This window comes from Podarcis bocagei (genome assembly GCF_964188305.1).
Source record: "Podarcis bocagei genome assembly, chromosome: 17".
Taxonomy (NCBI): domain Eukaryota; kingdom Metazoa; phylum Chordata; class Lepidosauria; order Squamata; family Lacertidae; genus Podarcis; species Podarcis bocagei.
The window spans coordinates 9,370,802-9,398,738 of record NC_138143.1 but is presented as its reverse complement, the minus strand read 5'-3'; the positions used below and the strand labels follow the sequence as shown (position 1 = coordinate 9,398,738).

Below are 27,937 nucleotides of genomic sequence, written 5' to 3'. Positions count from 1 at the left end.
TTAATTTTCAACAACAAGTTTTCAAGCTTTTTCATTAGTTCATCTTTCTGCTTAAGCAGCTCATTTATTTTCTGCTCAATTGTTCAAAAGCAGTTTTGTAGTTTCTTCTTTGAACCTCTCGGAGAGCTGGTGCTCAAATTGCCTTTAACCGCAGTGAAACAGCTATGTTCATATTAAGCTTCACTGGCAGATTTCTGAAGAACAATCTTTGTTGAAAAGCACAAAAACATGCTAGTCGAGGTTTTTTTAATATGGGCAGCAGGCAACCCTAACTTCTTCAGGCTAATGATTCTGCTGACCCTCCTAAGAAGCAGATATTGAAATATGATCATATAAAGCTTGTGGAAAGCCCTGAAAAGCAGGAACATCTAGTCAGCCGATCACCATTCTTCTCTCTTTCCTCTATGAAGTCATGCTTAGACAACAATGCTGGTTGGTAAATGAGGTCATCACAACAGCTGTTTGAATATACTCATTTCTAACTGACTGTTGGAGGTGGAAGAAGTTATTACATCGTTTTCTTGAGTTTTTCATTTTCTTATTCCTAAATATTTTCTATATATATATATTTAGATTTAGTTGTTTTTAGAATTAGAGCTAGTTGCCTTTTGTTACTTGCACGGATATAAATTAAATGGCTTATCAGTTTAATTTAGCTAGGACCTTACAGGAAGGGTTATTCCTTTACTATACAGGCAAAGTCCTTGATCACGTAAGAGACCTGAGGCTCTAATGATATAACTACTGTCTTTTCTTTGTATTAATGGTATATAAATGCTAGTCTGAGGGAAAACTACCAAAAATGTTGGGCAGCTTGACAAGTTTGTAAAGAACCATCAGCTGGGTTGACTGTGGCAAGTTAGTACAGCCTCTGGCCTACCAGGTAAGGTTTGATTTTCAAGAAGCAATCAGAAACTTGTTTTTAACATTTCTTTCCATTTTCTCCTGGGAATGTTGATGCTGGCTATCCTCCAAAATTCATTTCCACATAGTCAAAAACCTTAATCTAAGCCTGTGGCTCAAGTGCTGGGTTTCCATGCCTTCCGCTTTGCCCAGACCATCCAAAACAGACCAAGGTTCAGGACACGGATCCTGAGCCTCAGGTGGAACCTGCTACCACCACCAAGGAATCTGCTCCACAAAATCAGGTGAGCTTTTCAGTGGGAAGCAAAACACATAAAAGAACGTAAGGAAAGGACCAAACATTGAAAAGGCATGCAACAGAACTTACAGGATGAGAAGAGGTTATTGCCAGCACAAAAGCAACATAGGCAGTTGCTCTCCATTTTTGAAACTGTCATTTTCATGCCTTGATGGCTGGACAGGGCTCTGGTAAAGTATTCTATACGATTCTTCTGTTTAGGTCTAAGAACATGGTGGCTCTGGCTTGGGTTAAGTGGAAGGGAACAATGCCTTTTTAATGGAACGTCCTTAACATTTGCTTGGGATTATAAAGTACAAAACTCCCCGAAATCCTTCAAGGATATAAATACAGTGCTGCTCTTGATGGTCAGACTAGATGCACAAGTAGTGAGAGCACACTGGGAACACAAGGACTGCTTCTGTCAGGTCACCCCATTGGTCTTTTCTAGTCCTGCAGCATGTTAAGCAGGGCATGAAGGCCAAAGCACTCAGTCCCTGGGCTGTTGTGTCCTTCTTGGTAACTGTCTCTGAACATGGAATATCCATTTAGCTATTATAAGGAATTGGGACATAGGGAAGGAATGAAACGGAACACTATCTGATGACTGTTCCATAACACTTTAGAGTGTTATGACCAATGGCTACAGATCAGCACACTAAACTGTGGCTAGAAAAGTCATGAATAAGGAGAATATTATTATGATTATTGTTGTTGTTATTGGATCTTACTTCACCATCTGGTCCAATTGCCGGTGTCTGTCCTTCTGCAGTTTCAGCCTTCTGGAAATAAAGGAAGAACATTAATCCTTTGTTAACAGAATAGGAAATTGCATTTTTAAACACTTTATTTACTTAAGGCACTTTTATCCCACTCTTCAGCAAAAAAAAGGCTCCTAGATGTCAGCGATAAAACATTTATTGCCTTCAGCCTTACAATCCAAGACACGAAAAGAAAAGGGTTTGTGACGGAGGTAAAAACAGCAACGAACCTCAAGCAGCATTTCTCTTAGTTACAGAGTGCAGTGACCAGCTAGAATGAAAAGATTACAAGGAGAAGAGGAACTGAAGTTGCTGGTCCTTCAGCTGAAGCTGTGGGATGCTTCTGATATATCCCATGTGCCCCTACAGTGGGTTCCCTATCCTAAGAAACTGGCATTTATTCATGTACAGTAAGTCTTTGATCAGGACTCCCCTGGAGAAGTTGCTTGATCTTGTCCACCAGCACAGACTGCTCTGGAAAAAATAAATTTCCAGAGGCAATGCGTGTACAGTGGCATCTTGATATGAAAGAAGTGTCCACTGATGTGGCCTAGAATAGAAACTTTCCCATGGCAATATGTGTTCCAAAGCTTGGGCAAGAACTATTATTTCTGCTGTCCTGCTGGAGGCCATAGATGCCATGGTGAAGCAGAACTTCTCAGTAGGAAGAGTGGGGATGTGCCTTGTGCAGTATCTATCATTGCTCACTTATGCTGAATTCTGCAAGTGGAATGACTTTTGTCTTGACTCATGAGAAACCCATGATCCTTCAGGTGGTTCAAAATGATCTGTAGGTCATGGTGAAAACAAGAGGACTGGCTTAATAATCGTCAAGTTAACAGTAGACATTGACTTAACCATTCAGTTTGATCCCCTCTGAGAACTGAAGTTTCAATCACTGCTAGTGCATTTAAAATGCCTTCTCCTTCTGAATCAATCTCCTCCGTATAATCCAGGCATCCCCAAATTCGGCCCTCTAGATGTTTTGGGATGACAATTCCCATCATCCCTGACCACTGGTCCTGTTATCTAGGGATGATGGGAGTTGTCGTCCCAAAACATCTGGAGGGCTGAGTTTGGGGGTGCCTGGTATAATCAAAGTCATCATGTGCCCTCTGGAGGCCCACATTTGACACTGCAGGGCTAACATTTGTGGGTGATAATGGTGCTGGCTGGAGAGCATGTCTGCAGCGAGTACAGTAAGAATCCTGGATGGTTTTGTACTGAAGAGCCACAGTGATCCTTTGTAAAGTAGGTGCAGCACTATGAGGATCTCATTCCTGGCTGTGGCTACATCATCAACAACTGGGGTCAAGCAAGGAACACTACCAGCTCCCTGAGGACATGCACACTGACAGGAGAGGAGGATGGAACTTGCCTCCTATATTGAGGCAGTCCACGAATACTTGACCACCCTGACATAATGCTGTCATGATGTAATGCTGAGCATAGTTTTGGAGACTATCATCCCTTTTCCTGTAGGAGTATGGGAGGAGAGGGAGTAAAAAACAGGTAATAACAATATAGGCAACAAACCAATGTAGAATTATAAGAAAGTGTTTCTTCCTCCTTTGCTTTCAGACAAAAAAAATTAAAAAAAGAATGCTGAAGAAGAGGAGACTGGGACCAGGAGAAAACAAACAAGGGACTAACAGAATGGAGGAGAAAAAACAGGCCTGGGGCTCAGGAATAAAACGCAGGAGTAGCAAGTACGATCTGTTCCAAGCAAAAGCATAAAATGAACTGAAGGACCAGGAGAAGTCTCCAGGAAAAAGCTGTTCATGTGATTCTTGCCTTCCAATCAATAGGGGAGATTGTAATCCACTTGGATACCTCCCATGCTCAATTGAGAATGGGTATATAACTTGCTTATTGCATTACCAAGACCCACATTACAAAATTTTAAAGATCTAGTACACATACAGCAGAAACATGTTCCAAGGCAACATATAGAAAATTGGAAGCTTTAAAGGAAATCAATTTGATTTAATTAATTGCACTCAGACACAGAAACATCTATGTTCCTTAAAGGAAGAAGTTTTTGAGAAGGGACCACAAACCGGCTGCTTGCTATGGGAAAGGGATTTGGAGCAAGGTATTTCCTTAGATGTCCAGAAATGGCTATGTCAATGTGTTCCACAACAAAATGTGAACAGCTGGTATGTTTTGCATATTCTGGACCTTCTAAGCAGCTTCAAAAGATGACGTGAGAAATCTAACAGGTTATGACAAAACAGTTAGATGCTTTAGTCATATTAAAGGACTGGTTTTAACATAAAATGTTGAAATGGTAATCTGTTTAACAACAATTGCTTTGTGTGTGTTTTATTTATGGATATTGTGTGATCTATTCTGATCTGCTATGATACCAATGCTATGTTGTTTATGCCAAAAAATAAAATAACTAGAGAATTGGACCCTGTTCAGAAGCACACAACCAAAGGCCTGAAAGGAAATGAAAAGCATCTTCCAACCCAAATGCTTATACGAAGTTTGCATTTCATCAGCATTATTGATCACAGCAAGTTAATGAACTCCAGCTTACCTTCTTTTTCTTCTTCTTCTTTTTCTCCTTTGCAACTTGGGCAGCCTTGTGCTGTCTCACCAGCTCTGTGAGGTTGGCCACATATTCATCCGTTTGCTGAAGCAGGTAGGCTAAGCGCTTATCTTTCTTTTGATCAATTAGCTTACGGTACCCTTCTTCATCTTCAGCCTTTAAAAAAAAATACTTTGAATTAGGAACAACAGTAATTTAAAACAAAGTGTACCAAACTGCAATCTACTGCAAGCTCAGCTGGGTAAAGTTTATGCCTGAAACATTTCTAGTTTCCAATCTTGAAACAAACCTTACCATCAACCTGCGCATTCTCTCCTTCTCAATTCTCTCATTCTCCTTCTTTTGCTCACGCTCAGTATTGGCATGGTAAGTGGCCACAGCCTTTGTAAGTTTTTGAATCTTCCCTGTGACAGATCGGTGGTATTCTTTAAAATCCTTGGCATGCTGAAGAATGCTATTGAGGTACTCCTAAAAGGAAATGTAATACGAAAGGGATTAAAGAATTTATACACCTGTGACAGAGCCTCTGAAGACTGTTGGCAATCTACAACTGTGATATCAGCAATCACAAAATGCCCATTACAAGTGTATTCAATTGCATATTAAGCCCAGTCATTCTTAGCTGTTGCAAATGTTATGCAGGATGTTACTGCTACCAATAATTTAGGTTTCCTTCCTCCAGCCAAAATCTCAATTTCTGTTTGTAATTTCCTTTAGTCTTATCTCCACAAAGCCAGAAGCAGACAAACAGAGTGCTCAGGTTGAGGCAACCTCCAGGGAAGCCCAATGTACACCAAGCTGCCCATAAACTCCTGATGGGAACACCAAAATTGTTTGTGAGGTAGGCTCAGTCGTGTGAGAATGGTAAGCCAAAGGATACTCAGTGAATCAAAAACATCTCCTCCTCAGATACAGAGAGTGGCCAAAGGTGAACAAGGAGTGAACATGACCCTATCCTATAGTTAGTGAGATGCAGTGGAAAGAGGTTTGGGATTGGACTATGAAGACCTGGGTTCAAATCTCTACTCCACTGTCATCATCCCTGACTTGGCCCTCCAGATGTTTTGGGATGACAATTCTCATCATCCCTGACCACTGGTCCTGTTAGCGAGGGATGATGGAAATTGTAGTCCCAAACACCTGGAGGGCTGGAGTTTGCCTATGCCTGCTGTAACCTAGCTCACAGGATTGTAGTGGGAATGCTACTCAACAGTCCTAAGCAAAACAGTGCAGTGTACTCTTATTTAAGATTTTAATCATAGTCTTATGTTTAGGCAGTTCCAATACATGATAATCTGAAAATACAGGAACCATTTTAGTAGCTAAGAAGTTTATTGTAGAGAACGTTAGAAATCTCATCTGCCTCCCTCTCTGGATAAACAGGCCAGCGATAGGCTAACTTTTTATGCTAAAGAAATCAGACCTACAGCGATGGATACCAAAGATGGTTAACTCCATATTTTTAATAGCTCTTTGACCAGTGATGCACCTAGTTCTTCACCTCCATTGTTGCCATACATTTTACTTCCCTTTATCTCTTCTTTTAACCCTCTTCTCTTAACCCTTTAGCCTTCTTAACATTTAGGAGTGATTTCAACCCCACCACCTAATTTTCCCTTCTCCTCATTCAAGAAATTGATGGGGTTACTTTGTTTGCTGCATATTTGTTACCTACAAAAATGCAGTAACTTCATGTAGAAAAATAAAATGGAAACATTAGTAGTATAATAAATATTCAACGGCACTGCTCTTTTTGCCACCCTCCTCTCCACACCACCATCTCACACAAAAACAGAAGAATTGCATGCCTGATGTTTTTGCCGGCGTTTTCGTTCTTGTTCAATCTTCTGCTGTTTCTCCAGCTTCTCAGTGATGCGAGCTTCCCGCAGGGACTGCCGTTTGCTACGTTTGTATGCCTTGGCGTTCAGTGCTGTTTCCAGAGCAGTATCTCTTCTCATGCATACCACCACTTCTTGACGCAGCTTTGAAACAACAATTTTTAAAAGAGTCAATTCTGATCTGAAAGTTGAGAAAGGAAGGCATGTACCTGCCAAGTCATATCCAAAACTGCACATTACAAGAAGATATTTTTGCAATTGTCTTTTTTAGTGGTTTTTCAAAAGAAAAAGCAAAGCATTAATTGTGTTAGTGTTAAACTGAGTGAATGGAAGTGCTAAACTTAAGGAGAAACTATACAACATGGTATTTATAGAAATGGTCTCAAAGCCCCAGAATGGTTTAGATCTCATATATACAAACACATACCTTAAAGGGATGGGCAAGGTAAGGAAAATGAATAGGAAGGGGCCTATTCTCCAATATGTTTTAGGGCAGCGACGGCCAAACTTGGCCCTCCGGCTGTTTTGGGACTACAATTCCCATCATCCCTGACCACTGGTCCTGTTAGCTAGGGATGATGGGAGTTGTAGTTCCAAGTCTGGCCATCACTGTTTTAAGGGATCCTTCATTTATCAGTCTATTTAAACAGGGAAGATGCACACATGACCCTGCTGAAAGGCATGAGACGTATCCACATCTGAGGTTCCTTTGAACCTCAGAGCCCCAACCACTAGAATTCCAAGCAAGGCAGGACAACAAAGCATATATACATGGATAGCCACCTCAAATGATTGATAGGACTGCCTGCTGAGGGCCTAAAGGGCCCTGCCCTTGCTTCTCTCCACCTGGCTTGGGGCGGGGCTTGACAGGTTTCACAAGGACTGCAGCTGCTGCTTAGCACCGAGGGCTCCTCTTTTAAATTGTTTTAAATTTTTATCTGTGTTGTTTTAAATGAGACCATCTTGGCTGTCAGCCCTAGAAGACCTGCACCCTGCCTTACTGGCCCTTTCCCATCTGGCCTGGGAGAGTGGAGTGCTGACTGACTCCAGCTACAAAAGTTGAGGCTGTTGAACAGATTCTTGGGCTGGAGTATTGATTCTGGGGGGTTGAGAGAGCTGTTACTGTTACTGATATTGTTTTATCTTTAGTTTTATTAAATAATTTATTCATTTTCAATTACAATCTTCCAGTTGGAAGTTGTATCTTTAGTTTTAGAACTTATTATTCATGTGGAAATTGTGTCCATTAGGTTGTGTACTTTTGATGCATTTTATTTATTGTTTATGACTTCTGTTTGTAATTATGTAAATCTTGTCATGTTGTAAGCCGACTTGAGCATAGTTTCAACTATGGAAAGGCGGCATACAAATAAAATGATGATGATATTGCTTATTATTTCTATTTTGTTATTCAAGTAACTCCACCTGCTCCTCCTTTTTTTTTTTTAAACAGTACTTAGATGAGCACAACCACCCCCAAAATGCCCTTCAGGAAGAGGAGTTGCCAAACACAACAGAGGAAGGATAGGTGAAGAGGAAAATCCAAGGTCTCTGAAACACCTTGATTCAAAGTGAGGCCTAGTCTAGGAAAGGCTTTTGGAGAAAAAAAGGTTAATAATAATAAAGCTAAATGTAAATTTAAAAAATGGCTGGGCTGGGTGGAAAATTATTGAGTGGGAGCACTGGAGAAAAGAAGAATGGCATGGGGGAGATGCACATGGATTCAATAAAATATGCAGAAGACCAAACAATAATTTGTGGGGGAAGCAGAGTGGAGAAGGAAGACATAATAAGGTGGATAACTGCGTAGAAAGAGAAGGAAATGCTGGAAGGAGAACAGAAAGGGAAAGAAGAGGAGCATGGATAAAATGGGAGACAAAGAATCAGCAAAGAAATGGAAGAAAGGAAAATAAGAGGAAAAGAACAGTAAGTGCATTTTGAAGGACTTATCTACATTGGTATGGCTATCTGGTCATTTTCTCTTCAAAAGGTAAGCTACGGAATTGCCACCTCTTTTAACTATCTTATGATACAGTGGTACCTCGCAAGACGAATGCCTCGCAAGACAAAAAACTCGCTAGACGAAAGGTTTTTCCGTTTTCGATTTGCCTCGCAAGACGAAATTTCCCTATGGGCTTGCTTCGCAAGACGAAAACGTCTCGCGGCTTTGTTTCCTTTGTCTAAAACAAAGACATGTTTTGTTTATAAAGTTAATTTATTTTCCCTTCAATTTTTGAACTGCTCTTTACAGTATGTGTGACTTTAAAGAGCAGTTAATAAACTGTTGTTGTACCAAATTTGGCTTTGTTTGGACTTTTTTTGACCATAGGAACGCATTAATTGATTTTCAATGCATTCCTATGGGATTTCGTGATTCGCAAGACGAAAAATTCGCTAGGCGACAAAAATTGTGGAACGAATTAATTTCGTCTTGCGGGGCACCACTGTATATAAATATGAGGCAGACATAAATAGAAAATTATTCCAGTTCATAAACACAGAGACATATTTGCCTAAGGCACAAACAAATTCTGGCACTTCAAGCAAAACAGGTAGGCCAGGTGTTAAAAGACTACACCAAGGTAGTATTGGCACAAGTTAGCACCTCTTGCTTTCAAGATACGTTTCTATGAATACAAAACAGCACTGGCACACCTGACAATTGATTTGGTCCTCTATTATGAAACCATGCCCGTATCTAAACAAAAAAATTACCAGAAAAGAAAGTAACAGACCCTGGAAGACCAGGAGATGGTTGTCACATTTTAAGCTTCTGATTTTATTGAAATGAAGCTACTCAATCTGAAATGCTGCCTCTTGTACGTTTCATTAAGTGACAAAACCCTTGAGTAAAATATGTGATTCCGATTTCCAAAATAGTCTTGAGCAACAGGAGTTCCAGCTATGGAACTCAGCCTACCTGTCTCTGGAAGTTAAGCAACCGTAGTGCTTTAAGTTCAATGGTAGCTTTGGTTCGCAAGTCACCAGCCAGTGACCCAGGAAGGTTTTCAAGTTCTTGTATCCTGTGAGCAATGCGAGCCTGCAGTCTGACACAGTAGATTAAGACAAACAATGCATTTGTTTAGGTCTTTTATCATGTCTAAACAAGAGATATCAGCTACAGCAGTTATCCACCAAGGGGTCAGGAAGCTAAGAGAAAGGCAACACAGGTTCAAGATAAACCTAAATCCACCCCTCTGCAAAGGGACAAAGCTGTAACACTTGGCTTTGGTCAAACACAGGTTTGCTAATAACATTCTCCTGCTGTTCCAGCATGAGAGCACAATGAAGACCAAGACTAGAATAGTGCTAACAGGCCCTAAAAAGCCACTTCACTGAATGCAGCCTTCATTAAAGTCAACCTGTCGCCCAGAAGCACCAGTGAAACAGTTAAGGTTGTAGTAGCTACATTTTTACCTGTACTCCCTCTCTTGAAGGATTTCAACTGGGTCAAGTCCTCTTGGTTTCTGGATTGGAGTGATACGGTTTTGCTTCTGGTGGAGTTGCACCATTGGGGCAGGTTGGGCTGGTTGTCCCGGTGACTGAGTTTGGGGAGGCATTACAGGGGATGCTGCTGGAGGTACCGCCGGAGGTGCTGGTGAAGGACGGCCTGTTGGCTGAGGAGGAATCAGTTTCTGAGGTGTGCTAGTAGGGGCTGCAGCATTTGCCATTGGTCCTATAGAACAACGTTGGTAGGAAGAAGGCTGTTAAAGACTCCCTCGTGTAAGAGCCTGATATAAGCACATATGAGCATAAAGACTGCAGTGTTAAAGGACCAATTTCTACATTTAAACAGCTGAATAATAGTTTTGTTTTGTTATAATTTAACCCAACCTTCCTGCAAGCAGCTCAAGACAGAAGATAGTGGTGTTCTGCTCCCCTGCTCATCCTCACAGACTTCTTATACAGTAAGCTAAGAGAAAGTCAACCACTTCCCACTGTGGCTTGCTATGGCCTCCGCTGTACAGTGGTACCCCGCAAGACGAATGCCTCGCAAGACGGAAAACTCGCTAGACGAAAGAGTTTTCCGTTTTGGAGGTGCTTCACAAAACAAATTTCCTATGGGCTTGCTTCGCAAGACGACAATGTCTTGCAAGTTCCTGCAGGTTTTTCCCCCTCCCCCCTTTTTCTAAGCCGCTTATCAGCTGATCTGATCAGCAGATAAGCCGCTAAAAGCCGCTAATAGCGCTAATCCTTCAATGGGCTTGCTTCGCAAGATGAAAAAACCGCTAGACGAAGAGAATCACAGAACGGATTCTTTTCGTCTTGCGAGGCACCACTGTATACACCTGCCATTCCATCTACTCATGAGACTGGCTCTCAACCCAGGAAATGACCTGAAAAAATACCACACCCTCTTATAGTGATCTCTATAATGAATTAAAGGAGCACTAAATGCGAACACCTATTCCACTATTTGGCCTATAATAATAAGCTGAAAACTGTTTGACAACTATTACTATTCAACCACCATTTTATTCAAGCCATTAAGCTGCTGTGATGTCATGGAATGTTTACAACTTTCTAACTCTATTTGGTGTGCTTGTCTAGAGAAAATGAGCCATCAATAAGAACCATTCCAAAGAGTAAAATATCTGCTTATCTGGTTTGGGAGAAAAACCTAAATATTGCAGGAGCTCTATGGCTGGGAGGACTGGATCCAAAAATACAGAACATAAAGGGAAAAGGAATCTAACTAGAAGCTGGCAAAACCAGCTACATGAAATCTCTGATACACTAATAACACCTTCAGCAGTTTGCACAGTAGCTTCTCCTACTAGCATCAAAACATACCCCCAAACCACCACCTTGTTCCGATGGCCTCAGACAGCTAGTGCCCATTTTCCTCCTCAAAACTGTATGTTACAAAAGTGAGTTTGGATCCTGCTGAGGCAAGTCCCAGAGGCCTTTTTAAGTGAGGAAAGTAAACACAAATTCAGAACAAAAATAAAGTGGTCTGAATATGTTGCGGTTTTCAGGAGTTGATCTTATCCTACTTGAAGATGACTCAATTTGTCAGGCAGAAGTTCCCCTTTTTTGCCAATGAATATTTATTGTTTTTTAACAAATCAGTGCCAAATTACCTCAAATTTAATACAGTAATCCCCAGAAGTTGACTTTCCAATGTGTTCCAATGTGACCTGGAGTTTCTAATGGTACTTGTACCTTCCAATGGTGGAAGTTATAGAATTTCTGGATTTGAAACATCAAGATGGCTGAGGAGTTCTGTAATCTTTTTCAGCCTCATGGTGCTGCAGACTAGCTTGGAGGTGTTCAGTTTATGCATGGATAGCAGAATCAATCGTCAAAAGATATCCTAGTTAAAGTTTTTAAATCCCATGATTTGAAACCCACTTTGCAGTTATTTAAAGCACCTGTCTTCAACTACTGGAGTGGGACCCAAAGGTGGATCATAACAGCTTGTCCTAAAGTGGGTCACCACTGGCACCACAACAATCAGGGGGAGGGGGAGAAGAGGAGCTGGGTTGAGGTATCAGAGATGTCATAAAAATAAATTTAATAATAATTCACGCACAAAAATTAGAACTGTAATTCAGTGGCAGTTTTCAAACTGATTTTGAACACATATCTTAAGAATTATCACTTTCAACTCCGAAAAAAATGGCCAGATTGGTATCACTGAAACAATGAGATATGGCATGGATTATATAGGGGTAGCCATCCTAGTTTAATGTAACAAAACTCAACAAAAAGTACAGTTGCATCCTTCAAGTTTTTATAGGATTTTGCTGTTCATGCAAAATGTATTTAATTATACAACTTTTTTAAAAAAAGCTAAACTTCAATTAATCCTGCCCTCACAAAGGTCTTACCTTCAGGCCAGGGCTTTGGGGGTCCACCAGGGGGCTGCCCGGGCATTCCTGGGGGAACTCCTGAGGGTCCAGGAGGGGGCATGTTAGGCCCTCCCATACCTGTGCATACATTGGACAGACACATACACACAGAGTAAGGTTTTTCTTCCTCCACCGTTTGCATCACTCCTTAAATGGGAGAGGGAGAAGGAGGTGTGGCTCTAGCAGAAGTGGGTTACTCTGTGGCCAATCTCCCCAGAATAATGCACTTAAGCCTATACGTACCATGAGGTCTGTTGTAGTTCGGAGGTGTTGGTCCAGGTGCAGGCCCTGGTCCTTGCACTGGTCCTGTTCCAGATACAGAAGGTGGAGGTAGAGTTGGCATTTGCTGCTGCATTCCAGGCATTGGCCTTTTCCCCTGCACGGCCATGTGAAGATGGTCAGGTAAAGGCTGGCCTCTGGCAAGCATCTTGTAGGCCATTATCTGAGCCCTCAGTTGATGCAGCTGATTCTGGTTAAAAGGAGTTGGGCCACGATTCTGCTGCCCTAGTGCTTGGGGGTCAGTACCATCTAATGGGACTCCTCCAGGACCAGAGGGTATCTGGGGGCCAGAAGAAGGACCATTAGCTGGAACTGGACTCGATGCATGTTCAGAACCACCAAGGGGAGAAGGGTAACCTAGAGAGAAGAGTGCGCAGACAGAGGGAGAGAGATCAATCTGCTGTAATCAAGCTTTAAATACAATTATATTTTAAACATGCTTTTGCATTTTACAGATACTACGTTTATCCAATTTTAATTTTTAATTAGCCATTTAAAACGAGATATTTATTCAAAATATTTCTTACCCACACTTCACCGTAAGGTTCCAAGGTGGGATACAACAATATAATATACAGCTGTTTTTATTTAAAAACGCACACCATAATAATGCCAAAATTTGCTAGGAATAAAGAGCACAAATGCTTCAAATGTATGCTGAAAGTCTACAGAGGTGGTTCTCAGTCAGATCAGTAACAGAAAGCAGTGCTGTTACTGCCTGCTACATCTGCCCAGTTGTAAAAGCAGCAACTTATCCAGTACCACCAAAATTGAAACTCTTTTTCTTGCTTAAAAACAATCTCAGATTCTGTAATTTATATCAAGAATACAGAGTTAATCTGCAATCTGATGCACATTAATCTTAAGAAAGCAATACCTTGAGAATGCTGATCCATTGGACTAGGAGGAGGTCCCATCCCTGTGTGCCCACCAGCCCTCATTCCCATGCCCTTCATTTGGCTGTAACGAGGATCCTCAGATATTCCCTTCTCATGCATGGAATCCATTGGCTGCAACAACAATATAAAAACAAATATCGAAAATCCATTTAAATAGCTGTTTCACTGGAACAGTTTCTAAGTGTGCACGATATGAAACCAATGGGATGTGCAAACCAGCTTATTGAGAACTGCTAGTACACACATTTCACTGAACATTAAAGTTCCGTTTCTAAACACCTGTCGGTTAAGGTGCTCTTGCAGTGTGTGTGACTTAGGTAATAAGTATGCCCACCAACACTGCTAAGTTTCTACCTTCTTTCAAAAATGTACAAGATGGCCTAATTTTAAAAGATGTATGGACATTTCACACAGCAAGATAGCAATGAAACACTTTTCAGAACAGAAAAATTGCCTGAAACATTGTGGGTTAACACAATCTGGAAAAAGGCAAGTCTCAGTACCACATAGAAACAGTCACCTGAAGCCCCAGGATGTGGCTAAAACCAGAGAACTAAAATATTAAATTTCTAAAGAATGGACCTGCGAGGGGAAGGCCTCTATTTCTTAGGCTGAAACATAAGACTGAGAAGAGATGTGCTGCATTTTACTGGGGAGGGGACGTTGAAAGAAGGAAGATTGCGACAAAGATCACTTGATTTTCCACACCAGGAGAGCACAGCAGTATATCATATATACACAAAAGCAAAGCAATGTTGTGGTTTATTACCTTATGCATCTGATGCATGTTGTCCTGAGAATAACCTCCGGGCCCTTGGGGTGGTATAGGGTGTCCTGCTGATGGTGGCCCGGGGCTGGGGCCCATCATGCTATGTGCAGAACCTGGAGACGGTCCAGGGCTGGGGCCCAGCATAGCACCAGGAGAAGGTCCAGGCCCAGGAGAAGGCCCCGGACGAGGCGTTCCTCCCATTGGAGGATCAGGAGTAGACATTTTCAACGATGTCGTTCAAGATAGTATCCTAGGGCAAGATAATTCATTATTAGTGAGAAACAAAGCCCCCAAACCATTTGTGTTTCATTGTCAGAGGAAAAATACATGATCAGTGGTTCACAGCATGACATAGTTATGTGCTGCTCTGGAAACATCACCATTTGTGCTTAGGGGGAAAAAAAGAGAGAATAACCGGAGTACCTTTGGATAATGTAGTATGACTGGGACTTACTTCCACCCCACCCATGGATCAGGGCCTTTATGCTCACAGGAAATCTTTCAACCAGGTTAACGTGACGCAGATAAACAGGATTTATTTCCTGGTGTTCGTGTATTTTCTTCCAAAGCCCCCCTTCCATTTCTCCCAGCATAGTCTGTTCAGAAGCCTCTTACCTGTCACGAGTTCATGGACAGCCCTTCCATGTTCTTCACAGAAGGAAGCTGCGTTATCTGCATCTCCCCACCCCCCTGGCTGAGTAAAGATGTGTGGCCTTCTCTCCTCGCCTTCCCCATAGTCTTTGTCAGTAGCGTTTTCAGCCAGCTGTACCTCTTACCCCATTTGCCTCCCTGCCACTCCCCAGTTGAATCGCAGCTCACCAGCTGATACCATTCCTAGGAGCTACTGGCTAAAGGCAAGCCCTGCCCACTCGGTGCCACAAGTTTTTTCTTCCAATTTCCCGAAGCCTACACAGCAGCATCCTACTATTAAGGTTATTAATGTACGAAACACCAGCTGGCTTTTGCTTCTTCTGTTTCCTAAAAAAGATACAATCTGATACCATTCAATTGATATTGTTACATCAGAACAAAGGATAACACCAGTTCCTGACTAGAATCCACTTCTTTCTCTCATCACCCAGTACTAGAAAGCAGGGCAGTCACCTCAGGATAAGCCAACATTTCTCAGTCCCTCCTTTTTGTCATTAAATCTACCAGACAGACACCAACAGAGGGTTACTATGGCTGTTGTGTCCCAAGCCCTCCAGGACTTTAGATGAGAGTTAGGAAGTGTCTGTACAAACACAGACAGCTGGAGTCTGCCACATTCTCCAGCAAGACCTAGATAGAGCCCAGTCCAAAGATTGCCTGAACCCTTACATTACAGCTGAATCACTGAGATCATCTGCAGGAGAGTCTCTGGTCGTTCTCTAAATCGGTGAGGCTTGTTTGAAAACAATGAGAACCTGAGTCTTTAGTGTCATTGGCCCCGTCCAGTGGAACATGTGGACAACAGAGATTCAGTGGAGGCCCTTTGTGCCAACTTTTAAATGCTTACTGAAAACCTTTCCATTCCACCAGGCCTAGGTATGTCCCCCACAATGGTCTGTTGGTGTTTGTTTTTAATTTCTTTTTGCTTTTCAGTAGTTGTTAATTTTCTATAACTTTACTGTCTTGCTTTATGGTTTTTTTATTGTTGTAAAGCCACTGTAATATATGTTTATGCTACAGCAGTAAGTACATATGTACATACATACATTCCCTGTGTTTGGATTTTGAACTGCCCACACCTTGCCTCTCATTGTATCACGAGTTTGGACATCAGACTACTGTTGGGACTGTGATTCTAGTAGTATCCCTCTGCCTGTGTGTCACCTGAAGCAGAATATTTTCCATCTGATCTTCTTTACCACTTTCTCTCACACCCAGAAATCTTATTTGTGCGAAATTCAACTTAAGGCTATGCCCAGAAGCATCCTTACTTAACAACATATTCCTGTAGAAAACACTGCCTCTTTAAGACATATTTTGCGGGAAAGTGGTTAACTTCATTTAGAATGAACATAAATTGCTTTAATTTAAAACTGATACCTCGTTTTACACACGTACATACAAAACCCAATGAACCTAACCATGGGGACCCTAGCTTTCTCCACTATCTAAAAACTGTTAGCAACTTGAAGCTTTTGTTATTTTAACAACCTCTTTTCCATTCCTAACTACAGAAATGCTGATAAGTAACACAAAATCTATCCAAAATAAAACCCTGAAATGTATTTTGTCAAAGTCTCTCATTTTTTAAAAACAGCTGAAATATACATGATTTTTTTTATCCTTTAAGTTCACCTACCTGTGAACTTCAGGTTGTTTGTTAACTCATAGCAGTTGTCCACCGTGGCAAGGAGCAATTTCTTTGAATTGTCAGTATCTATTCCAATGCTGTTGAAAAAACCACAACTGCACTTACTTTTCTGTTTAAAATATGTACACCCTAGCTTTTCAAGGACACCAAAGAATCAACACAGCGACCCGATATATAAATGTTATATATAGGTAAGCCTTTCTAGGATCGTGCCAAACACTAAGAATTGCTGCATTCCAGTCTAGGCAAATCACACATTTAAATACTTGCACAAAAGAAAAGCACCCCCCAAAACACAAACACAATTTGTGATATATTTTGAAACAGGCACTCTAATAAATTTCATTAATTTATTTATTTAGTAAATGTTATTATTATTTCTTACATCACCCTGTGGTCTCTGATGAAGAGAGGTCTTAAATAAAATAAATAATGCATATTAATGTGCCTGCACCTGAAAATAATAATTTAATATTATTGTCGGGGTTGCTGTTGCTGCGCCGGCAACTGAAAAGCATTTATTAAGGTAATCCCAAGTAAAATCCTACTTAAGGGATCCAATATCACCCATTAAATCCAGCTAACCCTTCATTATCTTCAGTACTCATTTAGGGAGACATACAAAAGACCACAGAGCCTAGGACTTGCTGATCAGAAGGTCGATAGTTCGAAACCCCGCAACGGGGTGAGCTCCCGTTGCTCGGTCCCTGCTCCTGCCAACCTAGCAGTTCGAAAGCATGTCAAAGTGCAAGTACATAAATAGGTACCGCTCCGGTGGGAAGGTAAACGGTGTTTCCGTGCGCTGCTCTGGTTCGCCAGAAGCGGCTTACTCATGCTGGCCACATGACCTGGAAGCTGTACGCCGGCTCCCTTGGCCAATAAAGCGAGATGAGCGCCGCAACCCCAGAGTCGGCCACGACTGGACCTAATGGTCAGGGGTCCCTTTACCTTTACCAAAGACCAAGTTAACACAAGGGAGGTGGTAAGGGTATTTTTTATGCATGTGGCTCCCTGAAAACACATAAGATAAAATGGAATGCTTAAAATGCTGGAACAATGCTGGTTCTCATAAATAGCACTCATCTGATTGTGTGTGTAAGGGGTGGCTAACCTGTTGTACTCCAGATGTTGTTGGACTACAACTCCCATCATCCACAGTCAGCATAGACCAGGCATGGCCAAACCTGGCCCTCCAGATGTTTTGGGACTACAACTCCCTATGCCTGGCATAGACAATGGTGAGGGATAATGTTGCAGTTCAGCAGCATCTGAATGGTTAAAGGTTATTTTTTTTAAAAAAATGATATTTATTAAGAATTTTCAAATTACAAGAAAAACAAAGAGAAGAAGAAAAGAAAAACAAAAAAACCCAACCACAATCACAATCAAAAAACAAAAATAAACCACAAAAATTTAAAAACAAATCGAATATTCCCAAATCCTTAACTGTCATTGCCTTATTTCATCGACCTCCTCACACCTCCCTTTTTGGTATTCTAGTTATTAATTATCACAGCAAATCCTTTCCATTTTTCATAATATTCTGTCATTAAATTACCTTAATCTATTTTAACCTTATCTTACTATCAAAAACACTTAAAACTTAGATCTTATTTACCAATTTCTCATAACCATAACATATTCTTACATAATTCTTTTAACATTTCTGCTAAAGCCAAATAATTTCATTCCAACATTTTTCTAAAATTCATCAATTTTATAAAACAATCCTAATAACATTTTTAAAAACTTTCTTCCAATCTTCATCCAACATCTCTTTCTCCTGGTCCCGGGTTTTGTCAGTCCTTTCTATCCCATCCATTTAGCTCATTAACCTGGTAATCTTCTGTCCGAGGCCCTTAAGTCTCTTCCATGTCCCTTCCGCAGATCTTCTTCATATTTATACCTGTACTTTACTTTATCTCCTGCTCCATTCACTCGTGGAAACTCCAACTTAACAGTATTTTTGCCCCATCTCGAGAAATCAGCCCCTTTTCTATAGTCCACACTAAACTCCATATGGTATTTAAAAATATGTTTCAAAGTCCCTCCAGAGTTAAGAGCCCCCACAACCCCAAACATCTCACGGCCCATTGCCAGACTTGAAAAATCAAAACATCCCTGCATGGGTCTATCCAACCCCCCATTTCCAAACCAAACAAAACTCTATCTCTCCAAATCTGGCTTTTTCCAAGTTCATTTGTCAGTTCCAACAACTCATGTTCCTGCTGGGCCACAGCTCCCTCCATCTTTGCCAGCCGAGGTCCGGCAACATCCTCCTCCCTTGTCTGATCTGTCAGAGCACACTCTTGCGTTAATTCCTGGGTGGGTTCTATATAATTACCCACTGCCTGTCCAAAGTTTCTGATCGCAACAGTCATCAAGTCCGTCTTCTCATGTAACTGTTCCAGTAAGGCACTTGTTTTGCAGAAAGCACGTACCAGGGCTTCTGAATACCTTGTTATGCAAGGTCAGAAGTCTGTTCCCACGATCTTAATCTGTTACAGCTCCAGAGCTCCCCAGTTCAAATTTCGTAACAGTTTCACAGGCTCCCTCTAGGGGAAGAACTTCTATTTGTATCCATCTCTTTTCTTTTTTATTTTTCTTTTAAAAGCAGATCTAATAACAAAGTTTCCTTTTTCAGATATTTTGTCAATATTTGTTCCTTTAGAATGCGAAGGAGAACAATGGAATCACTATGTTTCTCTTCTTTTAACTGACTGTCAAAGACGTTTGTCTATAGTCAATGAACTTCCGGAGGCGGTGCCTCCGACAATGGCGGATTCCCTCTGACTCAGAGGGAGATAGCTCCACAGAAATCGGGTCTACCGCTGCAGCGAAGCGGGGACCCTTTTGAAAACCTCAGGCGGAAGAAGCCGGCGGCTGTGGGACTCGGCGGGCACCGTTTGCGCCCCCCCCGTTCGGCAAAGGAACCCTCCAAAGGGCTCCAGAGTGAGACGGGGGTTGGCGCAGTGCTGAGAGTCAATCGCTACTTCTGCGGAGCGAAGCTGCACAGCTGATGTCGGAGAGCGCTGTCCTTTTTCCTGTGACAATTCGGATTTTAAACAACAACCCGTGAGTAGGACAATTTAAACTTTGGATTAAAAATATACCTTTGAATTTGACCCGAGACGGGAAGGCGCAAACAGGAAGTCCGCCTCCCGTTCTTTGTATAAAGATTAAAGCAAAGATTTTACAAGCTAAAAGCCGGATAAATTGAAAGCCTGAAATTTCCTGCATCTTTACTACCAAATCCCCCTAGACAGCAGGAAGAAAGGGGGGAAAAACTTGACTTTCAAATCCTGCAGTGAGTGAGTTAAGAAAATAAGTCTCCATTGTCCCTAACCTGGGGACGGAATGACAGGAAAGAAACTGTCAGTGATGCTTACAATTTGAATATGGAAAAGGGAAAAGAAAAAAAATAATTCCAATGCTGCTTTCTGCCTGTTTGTTTTATATTGAAAGGAAACAAAATATCGGAAAATCGAAAGTAATTCTTTTCCCCCCCTTGTTGGATACATTTTAAAAATGGATGCTAAAAAGTAACTACACCCCCTAGAGGAAGTCTACCAGTGTGTCTGTGTCAACTTATAAAGAGAACATAGTAACTGGGAAAATTAGACCATGGGACCAGCTCCCCGACCTTGACAGAAATGATTAGAGAGGAAGTTTTATCTGCCCTGGACAAAATATATGATGGGCTGCGACAGCTGGATGAGAAAGTGTCTCTGATGAATCAAAAGATGGACTATATAACAGCTGCAGTCAGTAAAGAGGTGCCAATGGGAAACGCAGTTACAGAAAGTGCACAACAATCTATCCAGGAAACTGGTTTAACAGAGCAAGTGCAAGGGCAGAGAAAGATGGAAGAGATTGTGAATGCATCTCAGAAGACACAGAGAATTCAAGTCCTACATGACCAAAAGCTGCAACACTGGGAGATGGAATTTGGAAGACACTGGCTAAATTTTGGATTTAAGAAAATTCCTATCTCTGGTGGGACTGTGAAACAAGTGGAAGATCTTTTTTGGAACAATTACTCTTTGGATTACAAACTAAATACTGGGGAGTGCAACACCGGGGAATGGGACAATTGGATAAAAGGAAATGAAGAATATTACTGTACGGAATTCCCTGGTGATCGGCTCCCCAAAGAGAAAGAGAAGAAAATGCGAAAGAATCCAACAGGGAACAAGGATGTATGCAACCATAAGCAGAAACAAGAAAACTCGCAGAGGGGGCTTGGAAGTGACTTGAGAGCTTTAGATATTAGAACACCTGACTGATGAGGATATAATGACATAAGGACTGACATCACCCGGAACCAGGAAAAAGGACGTTGGATAAACTTAGAATGAGAAATGCTTTTTGTAATAAATCTATATTTATGGAATTAGTGTAATACTAATGAAATATTAAGAGATGTTGGAAAGGAAGAAACTGGCTTTTGCAGAAAGGTTAAATATGGTTAATATTTAGAATTTTTAGAGATTTGAGGATAAGATAAAATTAATGAAATTAATGTAAAAAATGAAGTGGCTGAGTAATAAGGTGAAATAAGAATTTGCAAGAATGGTTTGATTATAAATGAAAATATGAAGTAATATATGAGGACATATAATTAAGGGTAAGATAAGAGGGTATGAATTTGCTGAATAAATTTTTAAATGGAATACAAAGAGGGAGGTGAGAGGAAGTCAGGAAAATAAGTAAAAGAATGGTAGAAATTGAAGGGAGGGATTTCTATTTGTATTTTTCTTTCTTTCTTTTTTGTTTGTTTGTTCCTGTTTTTATGTGGAATTTTTGGTTTTGGTGTTTTTCTGTCTTTATTGTTTGTTGTTATGTCTTTTTGTTGTTCTTTGTAACCTTTTTTCTTGTTAAAATTTAATATTAAAAAAATATATATATAGTCAATGAACTTCCCAAGAACGTCAGTCCTGACACCCCGCTCCCAGGTTAGAGACGGTGGAAAATTACTTTTCTTACACTCTCTTCTGCAGGTTTAAACAGTCCGGAAAAATTCCCCCCTCTTCTCCTGCTTCCGAAGGGGGTTCAACAATTTTAAATGATGGAAGTTAATCCTTTACAAACGTTTTTCTGAACTCTAGTTTGCCATGTCTTTGCTTTAATCTATCTACATGAAACGGAAGGTTGACTTCCTGTTTAGACCTTCCCGTTTCAGTACCAAATTAACAAGAATTTCTTAGTCCAATTTTCCTTTCTACTCACAAGTCATTGTTTAAAGTCCAATTGTCCGAAATTGAGCTACTCACGGGTAGTTGTTTTAATAGCCAAATTGTCCCAGGAAAAAGGCAGCGCTCTCCAGCAACGGCTGTGCGGCTTCGCTCCACGGAAGAAGCAGTTGACTCTCAGCACCGTGCCACTAGCCCCTCTTCGCTCTGGAGCCCGTTACTGGGTTCCTTTACGAGTTGGGGGGGCGCGAAAGGTGCCCGCCGAGTCCCATAGTCACAGGCTTCATCCGCCTGTGATTTTTCAAAGGGTCCCCGCTTCGCCGTAGCGGAAAAGACCCGTTTTCCGTGGAGCCCGTCCCTCCAGATCAGAGGGAATCCGCCATTGCCGATGGCGCCACCCCGGAAGTCCCCTGAATGGTTAAAGGTTAGCCACCCTTCCTTTAAAATCTTCTCGGAGGATTTTTTAAAAAAATGTACATTGCATTAGTTGCCGGAGATGATGATTAATGGGGTCAGGACATGTGTGGAGGCAGAATTTGTTTTCCTCCCACAGTGGTTCAGAAGAAAATTGCTATTCTGAAGCTAGTGTTTCCTAAGGAGAAAAGCTAGCCAGGGGTATAAAAAAACAGCCTGTAAGGATGCCAAATTCTACAAGCATGAGGGGAACCATAGGTGATGGAAAGTCTCAGCCCCAGTTACAAAATATCTAGGTAAACAGTTAAACAGACCGGTGAAAAGCATCTGAGAACAGTGTTCAAAATTTCTCAGGCGCCTTTTGCTACTAGCGTGGGTTCAATTGCGATTAAATGGAGATTTCTGGGCTCCAGGATGGCAACAACTTCTGCCTTAGTTCATAGTTAATACAATTTCCGTTGTGTGTGATTCTTCTTCTTGCATACTGGGACAAGTGAATTGCTGTAAGAGTCAAGCAATGTAGTTGAGATCATAGACTTGTAGGGTTGAAAGGTACGAGAGTAATCTAGTCCAACCCCCTGGCAAATCGACATTCTGCTGTAGTGACCGTAACATATGATTGGCACCTAGCTTATAAATCTGAGTTTCTAACACTGCGTGAGAAGGAGGTACATACTACAATCTTCAAATATCTGAAGGTGTGTCATAAAGATGATGGAGCAAACTTGTTTTCTATTGCTCCAAAAGGTAGGAACCAATAGATTCAAATGACAGGAAAGGAGACTCCGACTAAACATTAGGGATAATTTTCTGATCTGTTTTGACAGTGGAACAGACTACCATTTTTAAACAGATGTTGGGTTGCCATCTGCCAGTGATTCTTTAGCTGTGATTCCTGCACAGGAAGGGTTGAGCTAAACTGACGCTTGGGATCCTTTTCCAACTTGATGATTTAACTGATGTGAAGAGAGAAGGATCCCTTAAACCAGTTAATGGATCTCAGACAGGCAACCATATTATGCACTCGCACTTCCCAGCCTCATGAATAAATCACTACTTCCATTGACCTTTATCACTTCTAAAGGTAACACATTCACTGATGCTAACACTAATAAGGAATTGCTTTTAACCAGGAGTTGAAGCTCATAAGCACTCCTAGTTGGTAGCTAACTATAATTAATTAAGATGTTTGACTATGATAATCTTTACCTAAGCTTCAAGGGGAAGCAGTGGGAGAAATTTGCACAAAATTCTTTAGGCTGTTCCCTTTATTAAGTTGGCGGGGGGAGAGAGACAAAAGGATGGTGACAAAAAAGATGCTAAGGCAGCGCTGCATTTATTGATGCGGGCAACCAAACCTTTATAAAGACAAGATATTTCCATAGTTTAAAGGAAAACTTGCAGCTTTGACAAACATAAAGAAATATCATAATATCATAATATCCTCACCTATAGTTCAAAAGAATACTTAAGAATTCAGTGGGACTTCTAGTTAAGTGTTTCTAGGATGACAGTCCTTAAACACTTAACACAGTAATAGAATGCTTTCTATGGTAAACATGCGACTTTATTTAAAAGATTCATGTGCCATTGTCACTGGAAGTTCAGATGGGTGAGAACTAGAACAGAACTTTAATAAATCTGTTAGCTTTTTGGAGCTCTCTTAAGCCCCCACTCACACCTTTTTTACACAAGCTGTTAAGGTTGATTTAAGCCCCTCCCTTGCTGTTATATTTGAGTCCGTGTTAACAACTCAGATATATAAAAGGTAAATGGACCCCTGACAGTTAAGTCCAGTTTGAATGAGGTTGTGGTGCTCATCTGGCTTTACTGGCCGAGGGAGCCGACTTTTGCCCACAGACAGTTTTTCTGGGTCACGTGGGCCAGCATGACTAAGCTGCTTCTGGCGAAACCAGAGCAGTGCACGGAAACGCCATTTACCTTTCCGCCGGAGCGGTACCTATTTATCTACTTGCACTTTGATGTGCTTTCGAACTGCTAGGTTGGCAGGAGCAGGGACCAAGCAATGGGAGCTCACCCCATCACAGGAATTTGAACCGCCGACCTTCCAATCGGCAAGCCCAAGAGGCTCAGTGGTTTAGACCACAGCGCCACCCACGACATACAAGCTACCGTATTTTTTGCTCTATAAGACGCACCTAGTTTTTGGAGGAGGAAAACAAGAAAAAAATATTCTGAATCCCGGAAGCCAGAACAGCAAGAGGGATTGCTGTGCAGCGAAAGCAGCGATCCCTCTTGCTGTTCTGGCTTCTGGGATAGCTGCACAGCCTTCATTCGCTCCATAAGACGCACACACATTTCCCCTTAATTTTTAGGAGGGAAAAAGTGAGTCTTATAGAGCAAAAAATACGATAATCGCCAAATGGCTCCTTAAACCTAGGTTACAGTCACCACAATGGAATGTCTAGCTGTCCCTTTTTGGAGTTTCTTCTTATTCATTTCATTTCTAGACCACTTTATATTTTAAAGAGAAAAAAATCTCAAAACAGTTTACAACACATCAAAACAAGCCCATTGCCATAAAATGTGCTCCCCACTCCTACACTGCACTATGCATAAATGTAATAAGAGTAATGCTTCTGTTACAGTTTTGAAAAGGAAGACATAAACATATTCACTTGTACCAAAGGAGGCCTAAATTCAAATATTTATCAAATAATTTATATTCTGCCTCTTAGCCTTATATGAGCCCCCAAGGCAGCTCAAAATTGCATGTTAAAACAATAATACAGCATTAAAATATAAATAAAATAAACAAGAGAATTAAATGCCAGAATCAAATCGAATTAAGTTCTCAAAATTTGCCAGCCACATTTTGCGACTGGTGTGTGAATGCAATTATGACCACATGGAGATGTCTGGATGCCGGGGTGGGAACTGACATCTCCATCTGATTGGCTCCTCTAGCTTTCTTAAGCAGGTAAGCAGAAGAGCTTATTCATTGCATTTATATCCCACCTTTTCCTCTAGGTAGTATAGTACATGGTTCATCTCCTCCTCAGTTAATCCCTACAATGACCCTAAGAGGTAGGTTTAGAGGCTGTAACTGGCCTAAAATCACTCAGCAAAGTTTCATGACTGAGTGAGGATTTGATCCTAGTCCGACACTCTAGCTACTAAACCCCACTGGCTTGCTTGAGTACTTCTCTTATGGGTCAGCTATCTAAATTCAGTAGGCAAATTAATATGGGCAAAGCAAAATGTCACTTAGAGAAGGATCTGAAATATTTTCCTTGAAGATTGATTTTGTTTTATTCTGGATTGTTTTATATGTTGTAAGCTGCTTTGATATTTTTCCCCCTTAAAACAAATAATAAGAAACTCCACAGCAAAAAGGGTGCCTAGGCATTTCATTGTGGCAACTGTAGGTTTAAGGTGGCATTTGAAGATTAGCTAATATATCTGAGATTCTAACACTGCTATCATTCTTCTAAATGTGCCAAGCAGTGTTCAAAATTAGCCAAGCACATTTTGCACCTGGTTTTCAACCAGTTGTGACCAAGTGAAGATGCCTGGGCATCAGGATTGTGCCTGGCATCTCCACCATCAGGAGCTGCATTCCTAGGGATCATTGGATTTGGACTGTTTTAACACACCAATACCCCCACACTGTAGAATTCTATCAGTTATATTTTATCTGCACAATTGGATTGGATTTCTGGAACCAAAATGCTTTTTGTGCAGCCTGAGCAGGAGCAGTCACCACTAAGAAAAAGAGGTAGGAATAGGCCAATATATGTGTGGACTATCCCTGGATCAAGTAACTTTTCTTCTTTACATTTTCAAAGTTCTTAACCTAGCTCAAGATTGTCATCTGAACTAGCCAGATGTTTAACTAAAAATCAAGCACAGCCAGTCCATCATTTGAATAATAATAACAATAATAATTTCATTATTTATACCTCACCCATCTGGCTGGGTTTCCCCAGCCACTCTGGGCGGCTACCAACAGAACACTAAAAACAGAAAAAAACTTCAAATATTAAAAACTTCCCTAAACAGGGCTGCCTTGAGATGTCTTCTAAAAGTCAGATAGTTGTTTATTTCCTTGACATCTGAGGGGAAGGCATTCCACAGAGCGGGTGTCAATACTGAGAAGGCCCTCTGCCTGGTTCCCTGTAACTTCACTTCTCACAGGGAGGGAACCGCCATAAGGCCCTCAGAGCTGGACCTCAGTGTCTGGGTTGAATGATGGGGGTGGAGATGCTCCTTCAGGTATACTGGGCCGAGGCCGTTTAGGGCTTTAAGGTCAGCACCAACACTTTGAATTGTGCTCGGAAATGTACTGGGAGCCAATGCAGGTCTTTCAGGACTGGTGTTATATGGTCTCGGCAGCCACTTCCAGACACCAGTCTAGCTGCCACATTCTGGATTAATTGTAGTTTCCGGGTCATCTTCAAAGGTAGCCCCACATAGAGCGTGTGGCAATAGTCCAAGCGGCAGATAATCAGAGCATGCCTCACTCTGGTGAGACAGTCTGTGGGCAGGCAGGGTCTCAGCCAGCGTACCAGATGGAGCTGGTAGACAGCTGCCCTGGACACAGAATTACTGTATTTTTCGCTCTGTAAGACGCACCAGACCACAAGAGTTGTTTTTGTAGTTTTTGGAGGAGGAAAACAAGAAAAAAAATATTCTGAATCTCAGAAGCCAGATCAGCAAGAGGGATCGCTGCACAGTGAAAGCAGCAATCCCTCTTGATGTTCTTGCTTCTGGGATACCTGTGCAGCCTGCATTCGCTCCATAAGACGCACACACATTTCCCCTTACTTTTTAGGAGGGAAAAAGTGAGTCTTATAGAGCAAAAAATACGGTAACCTGTGACTCCATGGAGAGCCGTGAGTCCAAAATGAATCACAGGCTGCATACTTTAAAACTGTCTTGCCCAAAAATGGCAACTATACATTCTGTTTTAGTGACTGTAAACTTGGTTTAAGGAGCCATTAGGCACCTAGCTTATATATCTGAATTTCTAACACTGGAGCCACGTACATGTGACATCTGTTTTGCAGTTTATACAATGGCCTGCTTCACACCTAATGCTAAACCACGGTTTTAGGTTACAAGGATGGGGTGAACCAAGCCTAGGACTTGCTTACTAACCCCTCCTCCAGCACGACTGCAAGATTGGAAGCTTCCATGGTATAGCATTACATATGAATTACAAACTGTAGTTAATGTCAACTACGGCTAGTAAAAACAAGCAGCTTGATAAATCATGGTTTGATGTTGGCTTGTTTCATCTAAGCACAGTTAAGACTAACTGCAATATTTCTGGGTTTGGATGTCACAAGCTACAGTTAGTCCAAAATGGGAGCAAATGCTTTTAGTGCCTCTTCACAGCTGCACTGTAGAAGGGAAGCAAACACAAGGCTCGCTCCTCATAAAGCTAAACCAATGAATCAGTGCTATGGATGAATGCATTCAGTATTATTATGTATTATTTCTGAGCCCCCATTATCTCAGCCAGGCAAATATTTCAATTTTCTGGAGAATTCTGCCAAAAAAAGAGGAGCAAAAGAGTGGTTGCGCTGTTGACAAAGAAAACATTTCAAAAAGGTAATGGGTAACTGTGACCCTTGGGTAAAGTGGCAAGGAGAGACACTGAAGGAGCAAAGGAAATGGTGTGGGTGGGTTGGTGAATGGCACAAGCAATAATAGAAATGCAACTTCCCCAACTAAAGCAGGGTGGGAAAGAGCAGTGAGCATGTGGGAGAGGCTGAAAGGAAAAGGGCACTGTCTGTGAGGAGAGTCCGGAGTAATGGGAAGAATGCTCGTGGTTCAGAAGGGGAGTGCATCTGTGAAGAGAGAAGGATGTGGAGCTCAATTTCCTAGGTTCCTTGAGAAAATGCTGGATGTGTCAATGGCTGGCTCCAGAAGGTGGCCAGACTAAGCAAATGCTGTAGCTGAGT

At 41.5% G+C, this 27,937-nt stretch overlaps 1 protein-coding gene and 1 long non-coding RNA gene across 12 annotated transcripts in view; one reads left to right on the top strand and one right to left on the bottom strand.

The window, feature by feature from the left end:
• Positions 1-27,937, bottom strand: part of SMARCA4 (SWI/SNF related BAF chromatin remodeling complex subunit ATPase 4) — a 68,197-nt gene that overhangs the window by 36,739 nt on the left and 3,521 nt on the right. For all 11 annotated transcript variants that reach the window (XM_081177255.1, XM_081177252.1, XM_081177256.1 and 8 more), the window contains exons 2-12: positions 16,390-16,478; positions 14,100-14,349; positions 13,309-13,441; positions 12,396-12,788; positions 12,132-12,230; positions 9,715-9,973; positions 9,218-9,344; positions 6,268-6,441; positions 4,754-4,927; positions 4,448-4,615; positions 1,873-1,923 (exon numbers count right to left, since the gene is read on the bottom strand). In XM_081177255.1, coding sequence (XP_081033381.1) covers positions 1,873-1,923; positions 4,448-4,615; positions 4,754-4,927; positions 6,268-6,441; positions 9,218-9,344; positions 9,715-9,973; positions 12,132-12,230; positions 12,396-12,788; positions 13,309-13,441; positions 14,100-14,321 — 1,800 coding nt within the window. In that variant the 5' untranslated portion in view covers positions 14,322-14,349; positions 16,390-16,478. The remainder of the gene's footprint in view (positions 1-1,872; positions 1,924-4,447; positions 4,616-4,753; positions 4,928-6,267; positions 6,442-9,217; positions 9,345-9,714; positions 9,974-12,131; positions 12,231-12,395; positions 12,789-13,308; positions 13,442-14,099; positions 14,350-16,389; positions 16,479-27,937) is intronic.
• Positions 584-7,943, top strand: LOC308577235. Its single transcript, XR_014003530.1, has 5 exons — positions 584-888; positions 3,484-4,050; positions 4,492-4,552; positions 5,177-5,300; positions 7,751-7,943. It is a non-coding gene; the product is annotated as an uncharacterized lncRNA (long non-coding RNA).